This window comes from Ciona intestinalis, chromosome 4 (genome assembly GCF_000224145.3).
Source record: "Ciona intestinalis chromosome 4, KH, whole genome shotgun sequence".
NCBI classification, from domain to species: domain Eukaryota; kingdom Metazoa; phylum Chordata; class Ascidiacea; order Phlebobranchia; family Cionidae; genus Ciona; species Ciona intestinalis.
In genome coordinates this window covers 3,922,404-3,941,518 of record NC_020169.2, presented here as the reverse complement: position 1 = coordinate 3,941,518, position 19,115 = coordinate 3,922,404, and the positions used below count along the sequence as shown (strand labels likewise).

Here is a 19,115-nt window from a genome sequence, read left to right as displayed (position 1 = left end):
AAATAATATGAGACCAATTAACAGGGAAAATTGTTGGGCTTTTTCCAATTATATAGCTGCGCTTGGGCCTGTAACCAGTTCGTTTTGTTTCTATGCTGACAGAGAGTTACATTTTCCCTTTTTTCTGCCAGTTACATTCGACCTTGTATATCGCAACGCAGTAACGAGAGGTAGGCTACAGTGTATAAAGGTAAATATTTAAGTGCAGGACATGTGTTGTGCGTCGTTATGCAGCAAAAGACAGTTTGTAATTAGTTAAAAATTAACAATAAAAGACATCGCCGATAGCTCGACGACCACAGAGCAGCAGCTGGTGTAACTTGCATTTTAGGGAGATATTTCCAGGCCAGCAGTACGTCGTATAACAGTCGTAATATATATATGGTACAAAATAAAGTTGTCAAAATTTGAAAATTTAAATAAAATATCGTTTTAAATTCACAGAATGCAAAGTTGTTAGTAGATAGAAATGCTAAATAAATGCATTTAGTTCGGTTTTATTTAACTTCCTGGTGCGTTATTGTAATTGGCCGCAAATAATGGTACAGCAAAGAAAATGCAAAGTAGCGTTCTTAGTATTGTGCATTTTCGTGTTGATGTTTACAATTCTGATGCAAGACCATCTGAAAAAGTCCTTCAACAAATTTGGTAAGTTGAACGAAGCTGTTAACGATGTACAAATGTAAATTTACCTTCGTATGCTTTATGTCCTCAAAGGGACATTGCATGGGCTGAAAAATTGGTATTTGTAAGATGAGCGGGGAAATGTAACAAAATTATATGAGTAGTAGTTTTTCTGTTAAACCGCTCCGCAATGGCGCATCATTTTGTTATGCATATTAAGAAAGTTGAAAGTGCCATTTATTGTGCCTAGTCAAGCTTAAGTATAGTAAGGTGGGGGTAGATAGGACACCTTTGGTACATGATATCCAAATATCCTGATCTTGTTTTAAACAATTAACAACCGTCTATGTAGGAGTCGTGAGGATATAGTTTTATAATTCTTTAAATGTTCTTTGTGTACTACAAAATGGGACAAGAAAATAGAGTTAAATGGTGTCCTATCTTCCCCATTCTGCTGTACAATTATTTAGGTTTTATTTTCTAGCTTGGATACATGCGGTTTTACTTAAACGAAAACAATCGATTTTTTTGTATTTGTAAAACTATACACGAGTAGGATTGAGTGCGCGCTCAAGGTCCTGAACAAATACCACCAGCCGCGTATTAAAGTAATATTACATGTATAGGCGAATGTTAACAAATGTTACTCCATTTTGTAACATTATTAACATGATTACAGATGTATTACTGGCGACTCAATTGACATCTTCAACCGCTGTAGACTACAGGAAAATATATCAAGATCGGTCAGACAGTATCACTGAACGATGCTTGAAACAAAAACACAAGAGCGTGATCCTCAAGTCCGATAGATTTAAGTACAGCGACAAGGCCAAAGTCGTACTCTGCGAAACGCCAAAGGTGTTACATACAGTTACAAATAAATACAAATTTCAATTACATGTAGTAATCATATTCAAATAGAATGCTTCGTTAGGCTTAAAGACTAGAATTAATACAAACATTAACGGTGAAATATATACGAACGGATGGATTACGTCCGATCCGCATTCGGTTACTGAAAAAAAAACGGAAAGGGCAAACAAACAAGGCCACGTTTCTTAAAACTAAAAACAGTAAAAATAACAGAAAGAATTAGAGCTGGGGATTCTACAATAATTCATTGCTATACAATACAGGTAGCAAGCACAACATGGCAAATTGCTCTTTTAAAATTGGGAGGTTTTAATCAAGAAATAAACGACGCCCTAATGAAAAAGTGGGCTTATCAACCTATGCCGAACCAGTTGCTATCGCAGTAAGTATATATGTATTGTTTATTAAAGTTATACTAAGTTTACATAGTATAAATATGTTGTGCTAGCCGCCCGTAAAGAAAATTTAATAGGAGATTGCTGATTTGTCAAGCTGCTTATTAATTCAAAACTGTTATGACCTCTCATATAATGCTGCCGTAGTTAAAAATTAAAATCAACACGGATATATAGTAGGGTGGGAGAAAATGAGACGCCCATTTGTTTTATTTCCTCGTCCCATTTTGTAGTAAACAAAGACCATTCAAAGAATTATAAAAACGTATACCCTCAACATACATAGACCGTTGTTAATTGTTTAAAACAGAATATTTCAATATTATGTGCTAAAGATGTCTCATCTTTCCCCACACTACTATATTTGTATTACTATACCGTACAATCATCACTACACAAACTGTTCATTTCTAAACAGGTGCTGTTTACTCTATTTTTTACAATTCACAGTCTTAAAACTGAGCACGAAGCGAGCGAAATCGTTCGCAATTACACCTCTATAATGATAACCCGGGACCCATTTGAAAGGCTGGTGTCAGCCTATAGGAACAAACTTTCAAAAGTTGCCGATTACCCGTATTATCGGGATACTGTTGGAAAACAGATAGCAAGGTCTCAAGCTGCAGAATATTTGCACGGTGTGAGGTGGGTGGACGTACTTCTATTTTTACAGCAGTAATAGGGTATACTGTTAGTGGAGGACGGTGGGACACCTTTAGCACATAATATCCAAATATCCTGTGTTTAAAACAATTAAAAACGGTCCTATAGGAGTCGTGAGGTTATTGTATAATAATTTATCGAATGTTCTTTGTTTATTTGTTTACTATCAAACTGGACGAGAAATATGATTTAGAACGTGTTCCATTTTATTTCAATCCACTAAACTTTACGTCCGTTGCAATGTAAACAATTATGACACTTTAAGTTTAAAGCGTCAAAAACAACAATGACGCTGCCATTACGTTGATTATTATTCCTCGTATAGTGCAATACTGTTTCTCGTATTCAAGTATCCATTTAAATTTATTTCACATAGCTTGGCCGTGGTTCAATCGCCGACGCCCGGTTCACTAGATAAATCACCACAATTTCAAAATTTAAACGAGGAACAAAAGCGAGGTGTGATTGAATATGCAAAAATACTGAAGAATGGCGAAGTATCCTTCAAGCAATTCGTCAGGTTCGTTTATTTTAATCTTTTTTAATAAACCAGTTAATATGGTTTATTAATAAATAAACATATAGTACAATGGGGGAAGATGGGACACTTAAGCACATATTGCCAAATATTTCCAAAATCAAAAAAGATGACGGTTTTTGGGAAATACCACGAATTAGTACTATCATTCCTTTATTAATTGACAACAATTAAATAAAATATAATAAATCACACGAGGAGTTTTTTAGCGATCCGCACAACAGGTGAAATTTTACAAATTCGAAAACACACAGGATAAGATGGGACAGTTAAAAATCATTGTTAATTTTGATTATTAAGTGTATTTATAAGTAGGAATATACGTAAATAACACGAAATAATACTGTACGCTTTGAAAATTAAGTCTAAACATTCTTTTTCTTGCCCTACTGCTATAGTTTTCACATGTTACCTATACATTATATTATTGCATGTTTATATACGGACTCTGGTTCAAGTATACTGTTTCTATTTTACATATTTTTTTAATATTTAAAAACAGTAATCAGCTTTGACGGGCGTTTTATAAAGTCGTGATAATACTGTCGAATAATTCTGTAACCTTATTTTCCTGATTATCATTAAATGAGGGTCCGTAAAAAGAAAATTAAAAAAAAGTCTCGTCTGACAAAGTGTCCCATCTTCCCCCACCCTACTTGCTTTAATAAAGGGCTTTCTTACACTCTATACCGCGTTTCGCAAGCCGCACCTTCTTAGTAAATATTGTATATACAACAGATTTCTATACACCGTAAGCCAATAAAAAATATACAGACTGGTACGAACGTTTCATGAATTAGGATTCGTCGTAAAATGGAACTTCGTTGCTACCGAAGTATAACGGAGCGAATTGGTCGGTTAAAATGCAGATGGCTGCGTACCGGAAGAATTTTGTTAAAAACGCACACCGTAAAATACGAATTTTTTGCTCAAAAGTCATTTAATACGAAGTTTTTTACACATCACTATGAGTAAGCATTATTTTAAAAGGAACCCATTTTCAGGTTTATCAATAACTACGCTAAGAGGATGAATGTAAAAGACATGGACATACATTGGAGACCACAGACCGATATGTGTCTGCCGTGCAACGTCAACTACACTTATGTGATTCGGTTTGAAAACATGGTAGCGGAGTCAAACCAAGTTTTGAGTTGGATTCAAAATGACCGACCAATTGACAGTCCACGAGTAAATATAACAGGCGGTCAACCCCCATCGGTTAAAAACTCGAGGACAAAACGTTATTTCGAGCAATTGGACGAAACAGAAGTGGAAATACTTCGAAAAGTATACGCTGATGATTTTGCAATACTGGGATACGATCCTTATAAATATAACGCGACAAAAACCGTATGAAGGTATGGTTTGAATATAGTTTTACAGGTTAAGAACCGGTAGCTGTAGAAACACCTGAAGCTTTTATACATTATAAAAGTAAACTTATATGCAACTTTGTTCTATATCCACTAGTAGATGCCTTTTTATCGTGGTCGATTTTTTCATATTTTTATCTAAAGTAAAATAAAACATTTAGTACGACAATGCGTAGTTTTTATCCTTCGTAAAATGAACGTTTACAGATACAACTATTAAACTAAACACATATTCTTTCGAAATTAAAACAAGTGTTCATCACATACAAATAATTGTTAATCTGGATAAAATTATTTAGGATCTACTAAAGGCAATAACGTCATTCTAGATTTTTAAAGGATTTCTATGAACAAAACTCATGCACCCACCACATTGTACCTTTAACTGCAAATGCTTATTCTCGTTTTGACAGTTTGGTATTTGAAACTGTTTTGAAGCGACTTTGATACAAATATAGAAGTTTATAAAAAAAGTGTTTATAGAAAAGCACTGTTTACATTGTAAAATTGCCCATGCCAACTATGGTGACGACGCGAGGTATAGCAATGATGTTTAAAGTTAAACGTTGTCAAGCTTTTCTAGTGTTTGCCACTACCTTGTTGTTGATTAACTTGCTAAAGTTTAATTATCTACAACCACCAGGTAAGGTTTTAGCATCATTGCAAAACTGTTTCAATTTTGTTAATAAACTTCCTTTTATGATGTCTAGTTATATAGGCATAGTTATGATTCGCACAATACTTCACTTTACGACAAAATATTTATTAAAAGTGATGGATACTGTTGTAATGAATGCTAGGTTCGGGAATGTAAAATGTGCTATGTATAGTAGTGTGGGAGAAGATGGGACACCTTTGCACGTAATATCCGAATATCCCGACCGTGTTTTAAACAAGTAACACCAGTCTATAGGACCCTTAAGGATAAAGTTGTATATTCCTTTAAAAAAAATTTGTTAACTCATAAATGGGACGGGAAAATAGAATGAAAAGGTGTCCTATCTTCCCCCACCCTACTCTGTGTGTATTTTTGGGCCACGAAAGGTTAAATTAACATAAAAGTAAGCTACAAAACGTTTCAAATCCACGCAGTATTTATATTTCTGAAAATCAGTATTTTGCATGCTGTTACTGATTGATTTTCGAAATTAAAATTTGTAAACAAAAGTAATATTCACTACAAAAACTTTATCTCAATGCCTTAAAATATGACAGTTGCTCAGTTCATTACCCGAATAATTTACACACAGGTACGTCACGGATAAACAAAATGGCATACCTTCCTACGCAATACTACAATGGCATTTATATAGACCGGGTTAACAGCATCCATGCTCAATGCTCCAAACGCCAACATAAGAAAAATGGAATACTCAAATCCGATAGATTTAAGTACAGTGACAAGGCCGGTGTGGTGTTATGTGAAACGCCAAAAGTATGACAATCCTACGATATGTTTTGCTTCCTATAAGAAAACAATATGCGTTTTTGCAATGTAGTATATATATACTGGGGTGAGGAAAGATAAGACACAGTTTCGTTTCATTTGCTAGTCCTATTTGGTAGTAAACACAAAGAACAGTCAAAGAAATATAAAACTGCATCCTTACGACTCCCACAGACTGTTTATAATTGTTAAAACACAATCAGAATATTTGGGTATCAAGTGCTAAAAAAGAAGTCTCGTCCCCCCCACCCCCTACAGTACAACTATGTTGGTACAATATCTGTTTTATAGGTAGCCAGTACTACATGGCAGTTAGCTCTTTTAAAATTGGACGGATTTAAACAAGAAAAAATCGAATTGCTGATGAAAAAGTGGGCTTATCAACCTATACCCAACCAGTTACTGTCACAGTAAGTGTATATCTATTATCCATTAACGTTATACCGTGTTACCATTGGAACCTATTTAAGGTATTTGTGCGAACATGCTTTAAAACATTTTCGCTTTAACGTTCCTAGGTTTTTACATTCAATTTTATTCCATTGTGTAATACCCATATAGGTATCAATGTGCAGGCTAAGATGGGCACCGTTGACACATATTATATACCATTTCTTGAACCTTATTTTAAAAATCAACAGCGGTCTTAAGAGAGGCGTGAGGACACTTTTATATCATTCTGTAAATATTCTTTGTTTACTACCAAATAAAACAATAAAATAGAATGAAAAGAATAACCATTTAACCCCAACCTACGACATATTAGGGTGGGAAAGACGGTGCATCTTTAGCACATAAGATTCAAGTATCTTGATCCTTTTTAAACAATTAGCAACAATCATGATAGTCGTGAGGATACAGTTTTAGAATTCTATGAATGTTCTTTGTTTACTATCTAATAGGGTGAGAAAATTGAATGGAAGTGTGTCCCATCTTTCCCCACCATATTATATGCTCAGGATATTTTATAAAACTTTTATAAAACTTAGAGTCGGAACCGAAAACGATGCTGAAGATATTTTTCGAAAGTATTTTTCTGTGATGATTACCAGGCACCCATTCGAAAGGCTGGTGTCAGCCTATAGGAACAAACTTTCAAGTGCTGCCGATTACCCGTATTATCGGGATACTGTTGGAAAACAGATAGCAAGGTCTCAAGCTGCAGAATATTTACACGGTGTGAGGTAACATGTCATATTTTTTGGTTTTAAATATTTTCGCCATATTTTGTAGCAGCGTAATTTTTCTTTCAGGTTATTTTGAGTCTATTTAATAGTCCCCATGAATTGGACTTTTATTATAAACTTTAAATTTTGACCTGGCTATTATAGGGGTTTTACGTTTTATTAAAAACGTTACATTTATGTCTAATCTTGATTTGGGGTCATGGAGAAAATACCAGTGGTTAATTAAAATATTATTTAAGTACAGTAGGATGGGGAAAGATAGGACACCTTTTCATTCTACTTTTTTCGTCCCATCATTTGGTAGCAAACAAAGAACATTCAAAGAAATATAAAATCATATTCTCACGACTCATATAGACCGCTTTTAATTGTTTAAAACACGATCAGGATATTTGGATATTATGTCGTGAAGGTGTCTTGTCTTTCCCCCACAGTTTACAACCAGTAATGTATATTTGTTAATAATAAAACTATACTTTAACTTTGAAAGTTATAACAGCAGGGATATATGAATTTATAACACAAAATCGCCCAATTTTAATAAAATGAACCACTATTTAACACATATATATATATCTAACGTCCCTTTATTTTAAAGTTTAGGTTTAGTAACTTGGATACCCCAATACTTTATGAAAAAGACATGGCAGTTTCAAAGATTAAGCAACGACCAACAACGTGAGGTTATTGAATACACAAAAGTGTTAAACAACGGCAACGTTTCGTTTGAACAGTTTATCAAGTAAGACCATAACTGTACATACTTGGTCTGATACTAATTTCTTAGCATAATGGAGTTCATGTATCTTTAAGTTTATAAAACACTTACAGGTTTATCAATAACTACGCTAAAAGGATGAATGTAAAAGACATGGACATACATTGGAGACCACAGACCGATATGTGTCTGCCGTGTAACGTCAACTACACTTATGTGATTCGGTTTGAAAACTTGGTAGCGGAGTCAAACCAAGTTTTGAGTTGGATTCAAAATGACCGACCAATTGACAGTCCACGGGTAAATATAACAGGCGGTCAACCCCCACCGGTTAAAAACTCGAGGACCATACGTTATTTTGAGCAATTAGACGAAACAGAAGTGGAAACACTTCGAAAAATATACGCTGATGATTTTGCAATACTGGGATACGATCCTTACAAATATAAAGGTACAACAAAACAACAGTAAACTTTGTCAAATGTATGTTTTACTGAATCCTCAATGCGTGTTTACACAAAATGCATTTGGCTGGGTTATTAATTTACTCAAAATCATAAAAAATGTGATTGAACATTAGCTGTTTTCTTTTTTAAAAGATGTTTTTCCTTTATGACTTTTGATACCTTTGATGATTATGACTTTCGAAACCGTGCATTTTTACTTCATATAAAACAAATTTTTCAGAATATGTTTTTTATTAAATAACGTTTCTACACGAGTAAATAAAAGTACAGACAGTTGTACTGTTCATTACAAATAAAAATCTAAACCGAAAAAAAAACAAAGTTTGGCTGAAATGTGGCGTCGATTATTCGGAAACGGTGGAACGCATAAAATGGGAAAGTTAATCAATAAGGTAACGTCGTACGTAAATTATAAGGTTGTAAAATATGAACAACATAACTATATATAGTACAAATATTGAACAGTGTATGTCGACTGTGTGTGCAATAAACTATAAGGTTGGAGTTTGGCCTTTTGTAGTTATTTGGACACGTAAAGTACTGTGGGGTAAGATAGGACACCGTTAGCATAATGTCCCAAGTTTTCTGATCGTCATTTAAACAACTAACGCATTTAGAGTCACGGGGCAAGGGTAATAATTTTATAAATATTCTTCGTTTACTAGTCAATGGGACGATAAAAGAGAATGAAAAATTAGTATTACCCCACCCTACTACATTATATGTGCAATAAAACGCAATGCAAGATATACAAAATGACTCGTATCCATACAGTTTTTTAAGCGCCAACAATTTTCTTCATTATCCAGCTCGGTGAAGAGTAGATGAAAAGAACAAGAAGAGCAATCAGTAACAGGGCAATAAAAACTTTTATTATAAGCCACTTAAACCTCGCGCAGATGAGATAACGCAGCGACTTAAGCGGGTTCATGAACCATACGAACGACGTGTCGGGTCGACTACGATAAAGTAAAAAAATTAATTTTTTTGAAAAACTGTATTTTTGAGTAAAATTATTTTTTTACTTTTTTTTAGAAAAAAAAAAACGTTTTTTTTATTTGTTTTAGTAAAATTATGTTGCACACCACGCACAAACGCACACCATGCGTTACTTACTTTGGTTTTTCCAAAGGATCAGGTTCCTCCCGTCCATATCCAGCTGGATTCTTTTCCGCTTCCTCGGCAGTTAGCAACGAAATTTCCGCCTCAACTTTCCCCTTTATAAGTTTATTATTTCATAACATTGTAGGTAGAATAATTTGTATAAACCAAAACACTGCACACATAATTGTGTGGCAATGTAAAACTAAACCCGCTTTAATTTCATATAAGGATTTAAAGTGCGAAAAAATATACAGATTTGCAGAAAATACAATTCATTTTCAACATTAAAATCGTCCTTTTCAACCTGTACTGACGAAAATTGGTGAAAATGTTAACGAATGTAACATTTTACTTGGTTGGCCGGAAACGAAAGTTGCGACAAGGTAGCAGCGTCAATTAAGCCTCGATCCCTTTATCTCTGGTTCGAGATGCCCAACCGCCAAAGGCGCCGGCCTTAATAAAACTCGGCCCTTAAAAAGGTTTAGGGTTACAACAACTCACTGTAATTTCCAATTCATCCTGATCATTTTTCGCAGTAAACGGCCACCAGCCTTTTATTCTCCTTTGCTTGAAAATGGAGATCATCGGAACGTTCGAGTTGTCGTCTTCCTCTGCCGCCATGTTGAGACTGCATTTGTTTGCAGATTTGGCACCTCTGGCCAAGCGTGTGAGGTCCAGCGTCAGTGAGCCTATGTAAGTTTATAAAAATGTTGTATATCGTGTTCGGGTAAACGGCCAAGATTTTTATTTTATTTAATTATGCCAATAGGCAGTAAAATCATTTACAGAATCAAATACCGTATCCTATCCAAAATAGCTTTGGTAATATTTAAAAGCACGGAATATTGTTAACATGACCCATCTTACTCCACTGTACTATATATTTGTTCCAGTTAGTGCATTGAAATAAATTTTAATGCAAACCTAAGAAATCGTCAGCAGAGAAATGATCTGCATCCCACACTTGTAAGTTAAGTCTTGGAGGAATTTTGAACTCGGTTTCGTCCCAGGAAAACATGGATTCCTAAATTGAGACAGTATTAACAGCTAGTTAACGAATGAATGCAACTTATTAATCCTCGAGTGACTTAATAAACCTCGAGTGACTTATTAAACCTCGAATTTATTAACTCTGGGGAGTGATGGGGCAACAACAGTTGTTATATAACACTGGTGTTCTGTCACGTACAACCTCGTGTTCGTTTATAAGTTACGGTAGGGTAGGGGAAGATGGGACACCTTTTCATTCCATTTTCTCGTCCCGTTTGGTGGTAAACAAAAAACATTCTAAGAATTCCAAAACCGTATCCTCACGACTCCCATAGAACGTTATTAATTGTTTAAAAGGCGGTAAGGATATTTAGACATTATGTGCTAAAGGTGTCCCATCCTCCCCCACCCTACTATATATGTAAGCGCTGCAAGTACGCTCATTGTACTTTGTGCCACAATACCCGAATATACAGTACGGTTTATTAAGCAATTAGGAGTGTAAATAAAGCATATTATTCGGTGACGTAGGGACATATAGGCAGTAAAGAAAATTTACTGTGTTAGCGTCTTATGAAAACAAACCATCTAGCACCTTTGTTAATTATTACCGATATATGATACATCGAACACGATGCACCCGATATAGGCATATATATATATGGCATGGACAACGTTTACGTAATACGCGTTTAAGCTATAGCATATAGGTAACGTGCCTGTTTTAAGGCCAAAAGTATTACAGTGCATTGTAATATACTGTAGGCCTACTGTACTGTTGGTAATACACATTATATAGCACGCGTTGTATCATTTCATATATATAGTAGTGTAGGGGAAGATGGGACATCTTTTATTCTATTTTCTCGTCCTATTTGGTAGTAAACAAAGAACATTGAAAGAGTAATAAAACTGTATCTTCACGACTCCCATAGACCAGTGTTAATTGTTTAAACACGATCGGATTATTTGGGTATAATGTGCTAAAGTGGTCCCATCTCCCCCCACCCTACTATAAGCTATGTTATCCAACTTCATTTCTTTGTGCCTGTAAAATATAAAACATCAAATAAAATGTAAAAATTTAACCTTTTTGGTGACGACGCACTTTTCTTCGGCCACCAAATAGTCGAACGGATAAATGAACCTCCAGTTGAAATTTCCCTCCCCAGTGAGGGACCGGTAGTGAATGTCAGTTTCTTGTTTATCATCTCCAAGCAGCCAACTGTTAATACGTAACGGTTTAATGTTTGAAACCAGTGACGAAATTCGTATTTGGGAACATATTAAACTTAAACATGATAAACGACGTGGTCTACACACACGTGGTCTACGTTCATGAGGTGGATTTTATGAGGTGGAAAAATAGTTTTCGGTACAACCTGTTAATTCAGATTACAAAACAAAGTTGTAATCTATCTTTAAAAGTGTTTGGAACACAACAGAGCTTCCAGAACGCTGTTTTGGTGGTTTTGGGTGTAATACATACGTAGTCCTATAGTAGGATGGGGTAAGATGGCACACCTTCAGCACAGAATATCCAAATACACGGATTGTGTTTTAAACATTTATAAACGGTGTGTGGGAGTTGTGAGAATATGGTTTTATAATTCTTTGAATATTCTTTGTTTACTGCCAAATTGGTCAAGAAAATAGAATAAACAGGAATCCCATCTTTCCCACCCTACTATATATATATATATATACGACTACACAGTGCCATTAAACATTAGTTTTCCAACCCTTTAACGTATATATCAGACATCTTTTCGCCAGTAAAAAAATCGTCGTCCTCGCAAATTACATCCTCGGTATTCCAAATAATAACACGTAACTCATACCTGATTCCATGCCGCGTGCAAAATTTAACAAAATTAGATTTCATATAAAAAAATACAAAAACCACCGGAAACGTTGTAACGACGAAATTTTAAAAACTTCGTTTTTTTTGTTTTGTTTCGCAGATACAAGGTTTCGGGGATCTTTACCCTTTAAGGTAAATGTCGGAAGCTTTTTCCCCAGTGAAAAAATCGTCATCTTGTAGCAGAACTTCGTCCGTGTTCCATATTATAACACGTAACTGGAATCTTAGGATACAATGATACAATTTAAACAAACTAAACGAAGTAATTTAAATGTAATTAAACTTTTTTTTTAACTTTTCCGATTTTTACATAAATTTTTAGACTTTTACCTCGAACTAGTAGGTAAATACTAAAACAAAAAAGTACCAGATCTAAAACAAAATCCGTGCCCATTATGTAAGGGACACATGTATTGCATAATATTTTAGCCGCAAACTCTATAATATCAAAATACCCTTTTGGTTTTCTGGGTGAAACATCGACTGGGGGTCCGGGCAGTGGCATGTCCATTGGGAACATATCAACCCACATTTCAATACGACCCTATACGTATATAAAGAGTTGTAGATAAATGTTTATTCAATAGCAATTTATTAGGACTTGGTGTATTTGCTTTCACCCATTGTTTACTATAACGGATTATCCAAATTATTAGCCATACAAAAAAAAGTTGCCACCCCAAAAAATAATTACCTACAAAGTAAAATACATGGTATAACTCGTAGGTGGACACGAGGTGTCTGAAACAGACACAGGTGTTATAATGAATGTCGTTTTCCAACCAACGCCAGGATAAAGCAAGTTATATTCATTCAATTATATGTTAGCGGTATTTAAATAACACGCAACGACGTTTTTATGACATATAATGTAAATACTGAAACAGTGACGATAAGTGTAAATTTATGACTGTCAAAATTTCTGAGAATTCGTCGTTTTATACGTAATTGGCATAGCTATAGTAGGTTGGTGTAAGATGGTCCGTCTGTTCAGTGGTAAACAAAGAGTATTAACAAATGATATACACGTATCCTCACGACTCTTAATGAGCGTTGTTATTTGTTAAAAACACGATCAAGAATTATATGATGTTATGAACCAATGGTATCCATCTTACTCCACAGTACAATTTACAAAATTGTTTTAAACCTGTTCGATTCCCGGTTTCTCTGAACTGTACAGAGACCTTGTCTCCACATGTTCGGGAACCAGTTTGCAGCCAACCTTGGATATTTCTTCCCAGTTTCTTAAAGCTACCAACGCCACGTGTTCTTCTGTTGGTTTCTTATGGCCTGTCAAATACAGCTTATAGTAGAGTGGGGCAAAATTGGACATTTTTGTATCTTTTTCTCGTCACTTTTTGATAGTGAACTTAACTATGTAACAGTGGGCTCGCGACTTTAAAATAGCGTTGTAGATAGTTTAAAACACAAGGAAAAGTAAGGAAATGATGATATTTAGATAATAATGGCATCAATTTTACCCTACAGTAATACAAGTGTTGACGCAGCATGGTTAAAACTAAGGTTCAGTGTCACTTAAGACCTTAACATTATTTTGTTTATTCACTCAGTTTATCATGTAACCATAGTCAACATAAGGCGACCAAATATGAATTATCGAATAACGATAACTACCTACTTACCTTTAATGTTAAATAAATAAATGTAACGTATTTATCTTCGCGTGTTGGGGGTCGTTATAACACACGTTTACTCTGTTTCATGTATGGCTGATAATTTATACAACCCATAGAGAGCCACTTGGTTGGACCAAATGCCTTTAAGTGTTTTGTCAAAAACACACTTCCATAAAGGTAGCATTGAGCCTTCAACCTGTATGCTCTTAGGCTAGACGCTCTAACTACAGCGCCAGCAGACGTTATAGCAATCAACCAATAAGTCAAGAGTTATTTACCAACGAAAAGCTGACATTTAAACAGAATTTGCACTCTTACCGTTTTCGTCTTCTAATTCGATTGCACCGGTAAAGGTTTTGTTTCCGATACGGACCTTGCCGGGCATAAAGTGTGGGCCATCGAGTTTTAACTCTTTGCAAAGTTTTTTCAAAGTCTCGGAAGGTTTCATCGGATCTCGCCATTGATTGTATCCGAATCTGCACGAATAAGTAAATGGTCAGCACACCGTTTCTTCAGTATCCATGCATTCATTCATTTATTCATGTATACCAAGTTATAATGGCTTTAATAAAAGTATAAACAGTAGACACATTTTCTACTTTATTTTATCCTAATTAAAATATAGAATAGAAGAAATGATTGCAATTTCTAAAAAAATATATTCGAAAAGCAGTATAATAGTACAAGTGCTGGCGTACTATATAGTAGGATGGGGAAGGTGGAACACCTTAATGTAATATTAAATATCCTGATCGTGCTTTAAACATTTAACAACTGCCTATGGGAGTCGTGAGGATGTGGTTATGTAACTTTCATATGTTCTTTATTTATACTACCCAATGTGACGAGAAATGGAATGAAAAAGTACTATAGTAGGGTGGGGGAAGATGGGACACCTTTAGCACATAATATTCAGATATCGGTTCAGAAAGTCATAAGGATTTAGTTTTATAATTCTTTAAATGTTCTTTGTTTACTACTAAATGGGACGAGAAAATAGAGTTAAAAAGTGTCCCATCTTCCCCCATCCTGCTGTATAATATTATAGACCTACTATAGTAGCACAAGCTGCTGCTTGCTTCAAAACAAACATGGGGCCGAACTCACATCGCGTATTTCTCTGCCACGCCGCATAGTGGTCTGTGTTTGCTGTAGAACCGATTCTCAAGGTCGATTTTTGTTTCTCCGATCAAGTCATCAGCGCTTAAAAGATCCCAATCGTAGATTTGTACTGTGAGTATGCTCTCCATGGGGAAGGTCGCCTCGAAATCAAAAGCCCTGTTTGTATGAATCAAAATGAGCACGTTCACGTATTACATCAAACGTGTCGAAATAAACCGGTTTATACGCGAGTTTTATATAGAATATCATTTTTAAGATTATTGAACCCGCGTTTTGGAATTGCCAAGTACGAAATTTCTGTATCATTTTTTTAAAAATTTGTTATTGCTTGTTATGCATTCTATACTCATAACGATACATATATATTAACCATTGTCAGCAGTACCGTACAGATACCAAGGTATAGATATCGACTTTTAGCAATTCTAGTGTTCCACATTTACTCACTTGCCAAAAGTTGGGTTCAACTGCTTCGAAATGTAATTTTCCTTGTCGTTAATTTTGTTGTCGCCCAACGATATGACAATGTAAGGATCCGATTTTCCGTTCGGATCTGTCGGATGTAGATCAGTGGCGCGTATGATGTAAGCACGAACAAGAACATGAATCGGTTCATTGGAAGGCAGGCCCTGTAACACATTAGGAAATTTGAACGTCAATATATGAGTAGGTTGAGAAAAGATGGGATATGTTTTAATATTTTTTCTGGTTCATTTTGAACGCAAACAAAGAATATTTACAGAATTACATAACCTTAAAACCTTACGACTTTAAAGAGCGTTGGTAACTGTTGAAAACACGACTAGGAATCATAGGATTTAGGTGCCAACATCATCTCATTTTACTCTATACAGTACTATAAGCGGATTTTGGTCTTTACATTTTATCAAGGAATTATGTAAACACGTATGAGATTACTATAGCGCTATGCAAAGGTTATTAGGATGATATATGAGATTTTAAATAGAGTTTCGGTGGCCTAACAGCTTTTTTCACAAGTACAAAGTAAACTTTTCGCAGTTAAAAGCAAGTAATACAAGATAACGTCCCACTTTAACCGCCAGATGTCAATATTACAAACACTTAGAAAACACTCGCAAAGTTTAAACAGCACACTGTGTAAGCATCAAGCCACCAATAACCTGTTTATGTGTCACTAAATTAATATATCACCAATTCTTCATCCCGTTAGCTATACAGACGATGTGTTTGGTCTAGGTAAACGACAACATATACAAACATACACAGTTTGCACGCAGCAACATCTGCTGTTTTACCTTGAACATTCCATACTGTGGGTCAGGTTGTTCCACATAATGGGGAAGTGGGTGTCGGTAGATCTTGAAAGCCCCCTTGAAATTGCCAACGATTCTTTTCTGGTCGGTTATGTCATCTGCTAGATCTTCCCGCTTTCCTCGGTATAAATCGAACGAGTTCAAAAGGTCGTTAAAACCTGAAAACTCGTTCGCATTCTCAAGTTCGGTGTCGTAGATCTGCATTACAAGATTTGAAGACTTAAAAATAAGTTCTCCAACACAGTAGCCTTCCATATGGATTGTTTAAGTTGTCAGCCATACCGTAAACACATGATAAAAATACAAAAACCTAATCACCCACAAATAAACAGGCGTGGTAACTCGTGTAAGCATAATTAAGCACAAGGTGTGTGAAACAGAACACTCGTGTTAATAACTGTAATAGCCCTGTCACGCGAGGAAAAAGCAAGTAACGAAATGTTTAAAAGGCATAAACTGTTTTATTTTTGCAGTGGTTTTCACCTTGAGTTCGTCGATTGGTAGCTTCTTTGTCTTCCATTTGCGAACTGGTGCGCCCAAGCTTTTTTTCGCTTGCTTAACCACTCCAACAGCACCCTTTAGAAGTTTTTTGCCGACCTTTTTTTCTTTGCCGTCTTTTGCCATGTTTGAAAACATGCTTTAGTTTGTGGAAGTGTTTAAATTGGTAATACCTCTTTAGCGCAGACTAGCGGAGCATATTTTTTCGTTTAAATATGAAACATAAAAACGAAATCGTTCTTGAACGGTATTTACAACAAGAAGCTTTTCAATGTACATGTTATTGGCAACTACGAAAACAACTGTTTTCAATTATATCAAGCGCCATGCATCAAATTATGTAACGTGCTGAATTAAATTCGGCCAAATAAACCAATAGATTATTTCATAATTAAAATCTTATCATAAAAACAAAATGGCTTTAAAAAGTGCAGCAAGTTAGGATGATCGCAAAACTTGCTAGTTTTGTTTAATTAATATTACTACATCGATTATTAAATCCGACACACACTTCAAGCAGTGCAATGTACCGTGATCTTTCTGTTTATTCTGAAGTGTCTGACCGTACCATGTACTTGCCGCTAAAAACTTTCTATTAAGTGACTGTAATACTAAAGTTACATCGGTTGTTTTGTGTTACCTTGCTCGACAACTTTTGCGGTGTTTTCGTTCACCTCGTTTGATGGTACTACAGAGTCATCATCTTCGTCATTGTAAACGTCCTGAACCCCAGCGTCATCCTGTTTCTGTTTTTGCTACAAATTCAAAAGTAGGTCAAATAGCAAAGTTTTTACACCGGTGATTCTCCCATTTGTTATGGGCGTATCAAAGTAATATGACTTCTAATGCACTAGAACACAATTCTACGAGCAAATCTCGGATCACTGCATTCTTACATACCCACAAACCACAAGCAAGCTGATCCGTGGTATATTTACTCTAAACAGAAATATTTACCTCGTTAAGAGTTTCGAGTGATGCAAAATACTTGGACCACCAATCCAACGTAGCTTCGTCCAACGGATCTTCGTCATCGTCTTTGCTCTTTTTCTCCTCGGCCTAAAATGGAATAGATTGAAACCAAAACCCTTATAGTTTAAATGAATGAATGACACTTTTAGAGTAGCAGGGCAAGGAGAGTCTTTATAAGACATGTGTTCGGTTTCGCGTTTATCAATGATCAAATGTAAACACCACAAAGTTACACACGCGCTCATACTTTTACCTTCTTTGTATAACTGACAATTTAGACAGCCAATTAGAGGCCATTGGTTTGAAGCAATAAATGTTAAGTGTCTTTCTCATGTGGCTACCATTCAAGTTTCTAACCACTGAGCCACGGCGCTTTACATTTTTTTCTAAAAAACGTGCATCATACTTAAAAAAATGTACTAGCTCACATTCTGCCTACAAAACAAGTGTAATTGCAAAACAGAAGCCTTACTTCTAGAGAAATTTCCACCATACCACTTGGAGGAGGTGTCGGCGTATCATAGATGTTAACGACGGTGTCGTTGGTTTCAGTAGAAACTTCGCCGTTTCGTTTTATCCCTAAGAAATAAACTGTAAGTCTGCATGTTTAACTCGAATGTATAGGAATGTGGGGTAAGATGGACACCGTTAGCAAATAATGTTATATATTTTCTTATCGTTTTTACAATTAACAACGCTCTTGTAGAGCCATGAGGATACAGTTATATATTTTTGTAGTGTTCTTTGATTGTAATGTTTTTTTGTTTGCGACCAAACTGGATGATATAAAAGAATAAAACACGGACCATCTTACCCCAAACTACTATACTGGGAAGACAAAAGCTTTAAAGGGGTTAGTACAGATTCAAGCAAACGTAAATTTTAGGAAAAAGTTAGAAATATACGAATACTGAGTGATTAGTATCCATGCTATATAGGGACTTGACAACAAATACTAAACAGATTCACGACAAAGACAGAGTAAAAGATAGCTTGTGGAAAAAATGACGAATAGATTCGCAATATGCATTTTCTTTATTTTTGTTACAGACCAAACATGCTATAGTAAAATGCACTTTTTATAGCTTTTTAACAGAAACTTTTCATCTAATTTTCATCTAAAAAACACGAAAAATGTAAGTTTAAAAAAAGTAAATGTTAGGTCAAGTAAAGAGAGTTACAAAGACACGTCAATACATGCATAACACTTAAACTAAAGGGTTTATTTGTATCTTGCAACAAAACCTTTTCGTTTTTTCTTGTGGTTTCCGTATTCACCGTCTATATGTTATGTATATAAATAAGGTCGGTAACTCACATATACCCAAACCGATTATGT

General features: G+C 35.2%; 3 protein-coding genes across 4 annotated transcripts in view; 2 read left to right on the top strand and 1 right to left on the bottom strand.

Annotated features, from left to right (window-relative positions):
- The first annotated feature begins 424 nt into the window (after positions 1–424).
- LOC100180846 (carbohydrate sulfotransferase 10) lies at positions 425–4,641 on the top strand. The gene is made up of 6 exons (XM_002127908.3): positions 425–648; positions 1,304–1,485; positions 1,764–1,882; positions 2,346–2,540; positions 2,935–3,078; positions 4,101–4,641. Exons 1-6 carry the CDS (start codon positions 540–542, stop codon positions 4,453–4,455), a joined length of 1,104 nt encoding a protein of 367 aa, XP_002127944.1. The 5' UTR covers positions 425–539; the 3' UTR covers positions 4,456–4,641.
- Positions 4,642–5,742: 1,101 nt separating this feature from the next.
- Positions 5,743–8,295, top strand: LOC101243283 (carbohydrate sulfotransferase 10-like). Its single transcript, XM_026834088.1, has 5 exons — positions 5,743–5,907; positions 6,211–6,329; positions 6,909–7,103; positions 7,705–7,848; positions 7,938–8,295. The coding sequence occupies exons 1-5, from the start codon at positions 5,743–5,745 to the stop codon at positions 8,293–8,295; spliced, it is 981 nt and encodes a 326-aa protein (XP_026689889.1).
- Positions 8,296–8,509: 214 nt separating this feature from the next.
- LOC100183261 (otoferlin) overlaps positions 8,510–19,115 on the bottom strand; it is a 32,772-nt gene continuing 22,166 nt past the window's right edge. Inside the window, exons 31-48 of one of the 2 annotated variants that reach the window (XM_018811788.2) lie at positions 19,022–19,057; positions 18,249–18,355; positions 17,762–17,863; positions 17,445–17,559; positions 17,335–17,385; positions 16,790–16,920; positions 16,289–16,504; positions 15,459–15,640; positions 14,997–15,167; positions 14,208–14,365; positions 13,400–13,542; positions 12,705–12,793; positions 12,374–12,472; positions 11,475–11,610; positions 10,320–10,419; positions 9,897–10,084; positions 9,408–9,508; positions 8,510–9,250 (exon numbers count right to left, since the gene is read on the bottom strand). In XM_018811788.2, the coding sequence (XP_018667333.1) occupies positions 9,070–9,250; positions 9,408–9,508; positions 9,897–10,084; positions 10,320–10,419; positions 11,475–11,610; positions 12,374–12,472; positions 12,705–12,793; positions 13,400–13,542; positions 14,208–14,365; positions 14,997–15,167; positions 15,459–15,640; positions 16,289–16,504; positions 16,790–16,920; positions 17,335–17,385; positions 17,445–17,559; positions 17,762–17,863; positions 18,249–18,355; positions 19,022–19,057 (2,306 nt within the window). In that variant the 3' untranslated portion in view covers positions 8,510–9,069. The remainder of the gene's footprint in view (positions 9,251–9,407; positions 9,509–9,896; positions 10,085–10,319; positions 10,420–11,474; positions 11,611–12,373; positions 12,473–12,704; positions 12,794–13,399; positions 13,543–14,207; positions 14,366–14,996; positions 15,168–15,458; positions 15,641–16,288; positions 16,505–16,789; positions 16,921–17,334; positions 17,386–17,444; positions 17,560–17,761; positions 17,864–18,248; positions 18,356–19,021; positions 19,058–19,115) is intronic. The other variant, XM_026834000.1, reaches the window with a different exon arrangement.

Excerpts from the sequence above, each read along its gene's own strand:
- LOC100180846 (XM_002127908.3), top strand. The coding sequence starts at position 540 with ATGGTACAGCAAAGAAAATGCAAAGTAGCGTTCTTAGTATTGTGCATT. Across the intron at positions 2,541-2,934 it reads GAATATTTGCACGGTGTGAG|CTTGGCCGTGGTTCAATCGC; the intron begins GTGGGTGGACGT and ends TATTTCACATAG. Across the intron at positions 3,079-4,100 it reads TCCTTCAAGCAATTCGTCAG|GTTTATCAATAACTACGCTA; the intron begins GTTCGTTTATTT and ends ACCCATTTTCAG.
- LOC101243283 (XM_026834088.1), top strand. The coding sequence starts at position 5,743 with ATGGCATACCTTCCTACGCAATACTACAATGGCATTTATATAGACCGG. Across the intron at positions 5,908-6,210 it reads TGTTATGTGAAACGCCAAAA|GTAGCCAGTACTACATGGCA; the intron begins GTATGACAATCC and ends TCTGTTTTATAG. Across the intron at positions 7,104-7,704 it reads GAATATTTACACGGTGTGAG|TTTAGGTTTAGTAACTTGGA; the intron begins GTAACATGTCAT and ends TTTATTTTAAAG.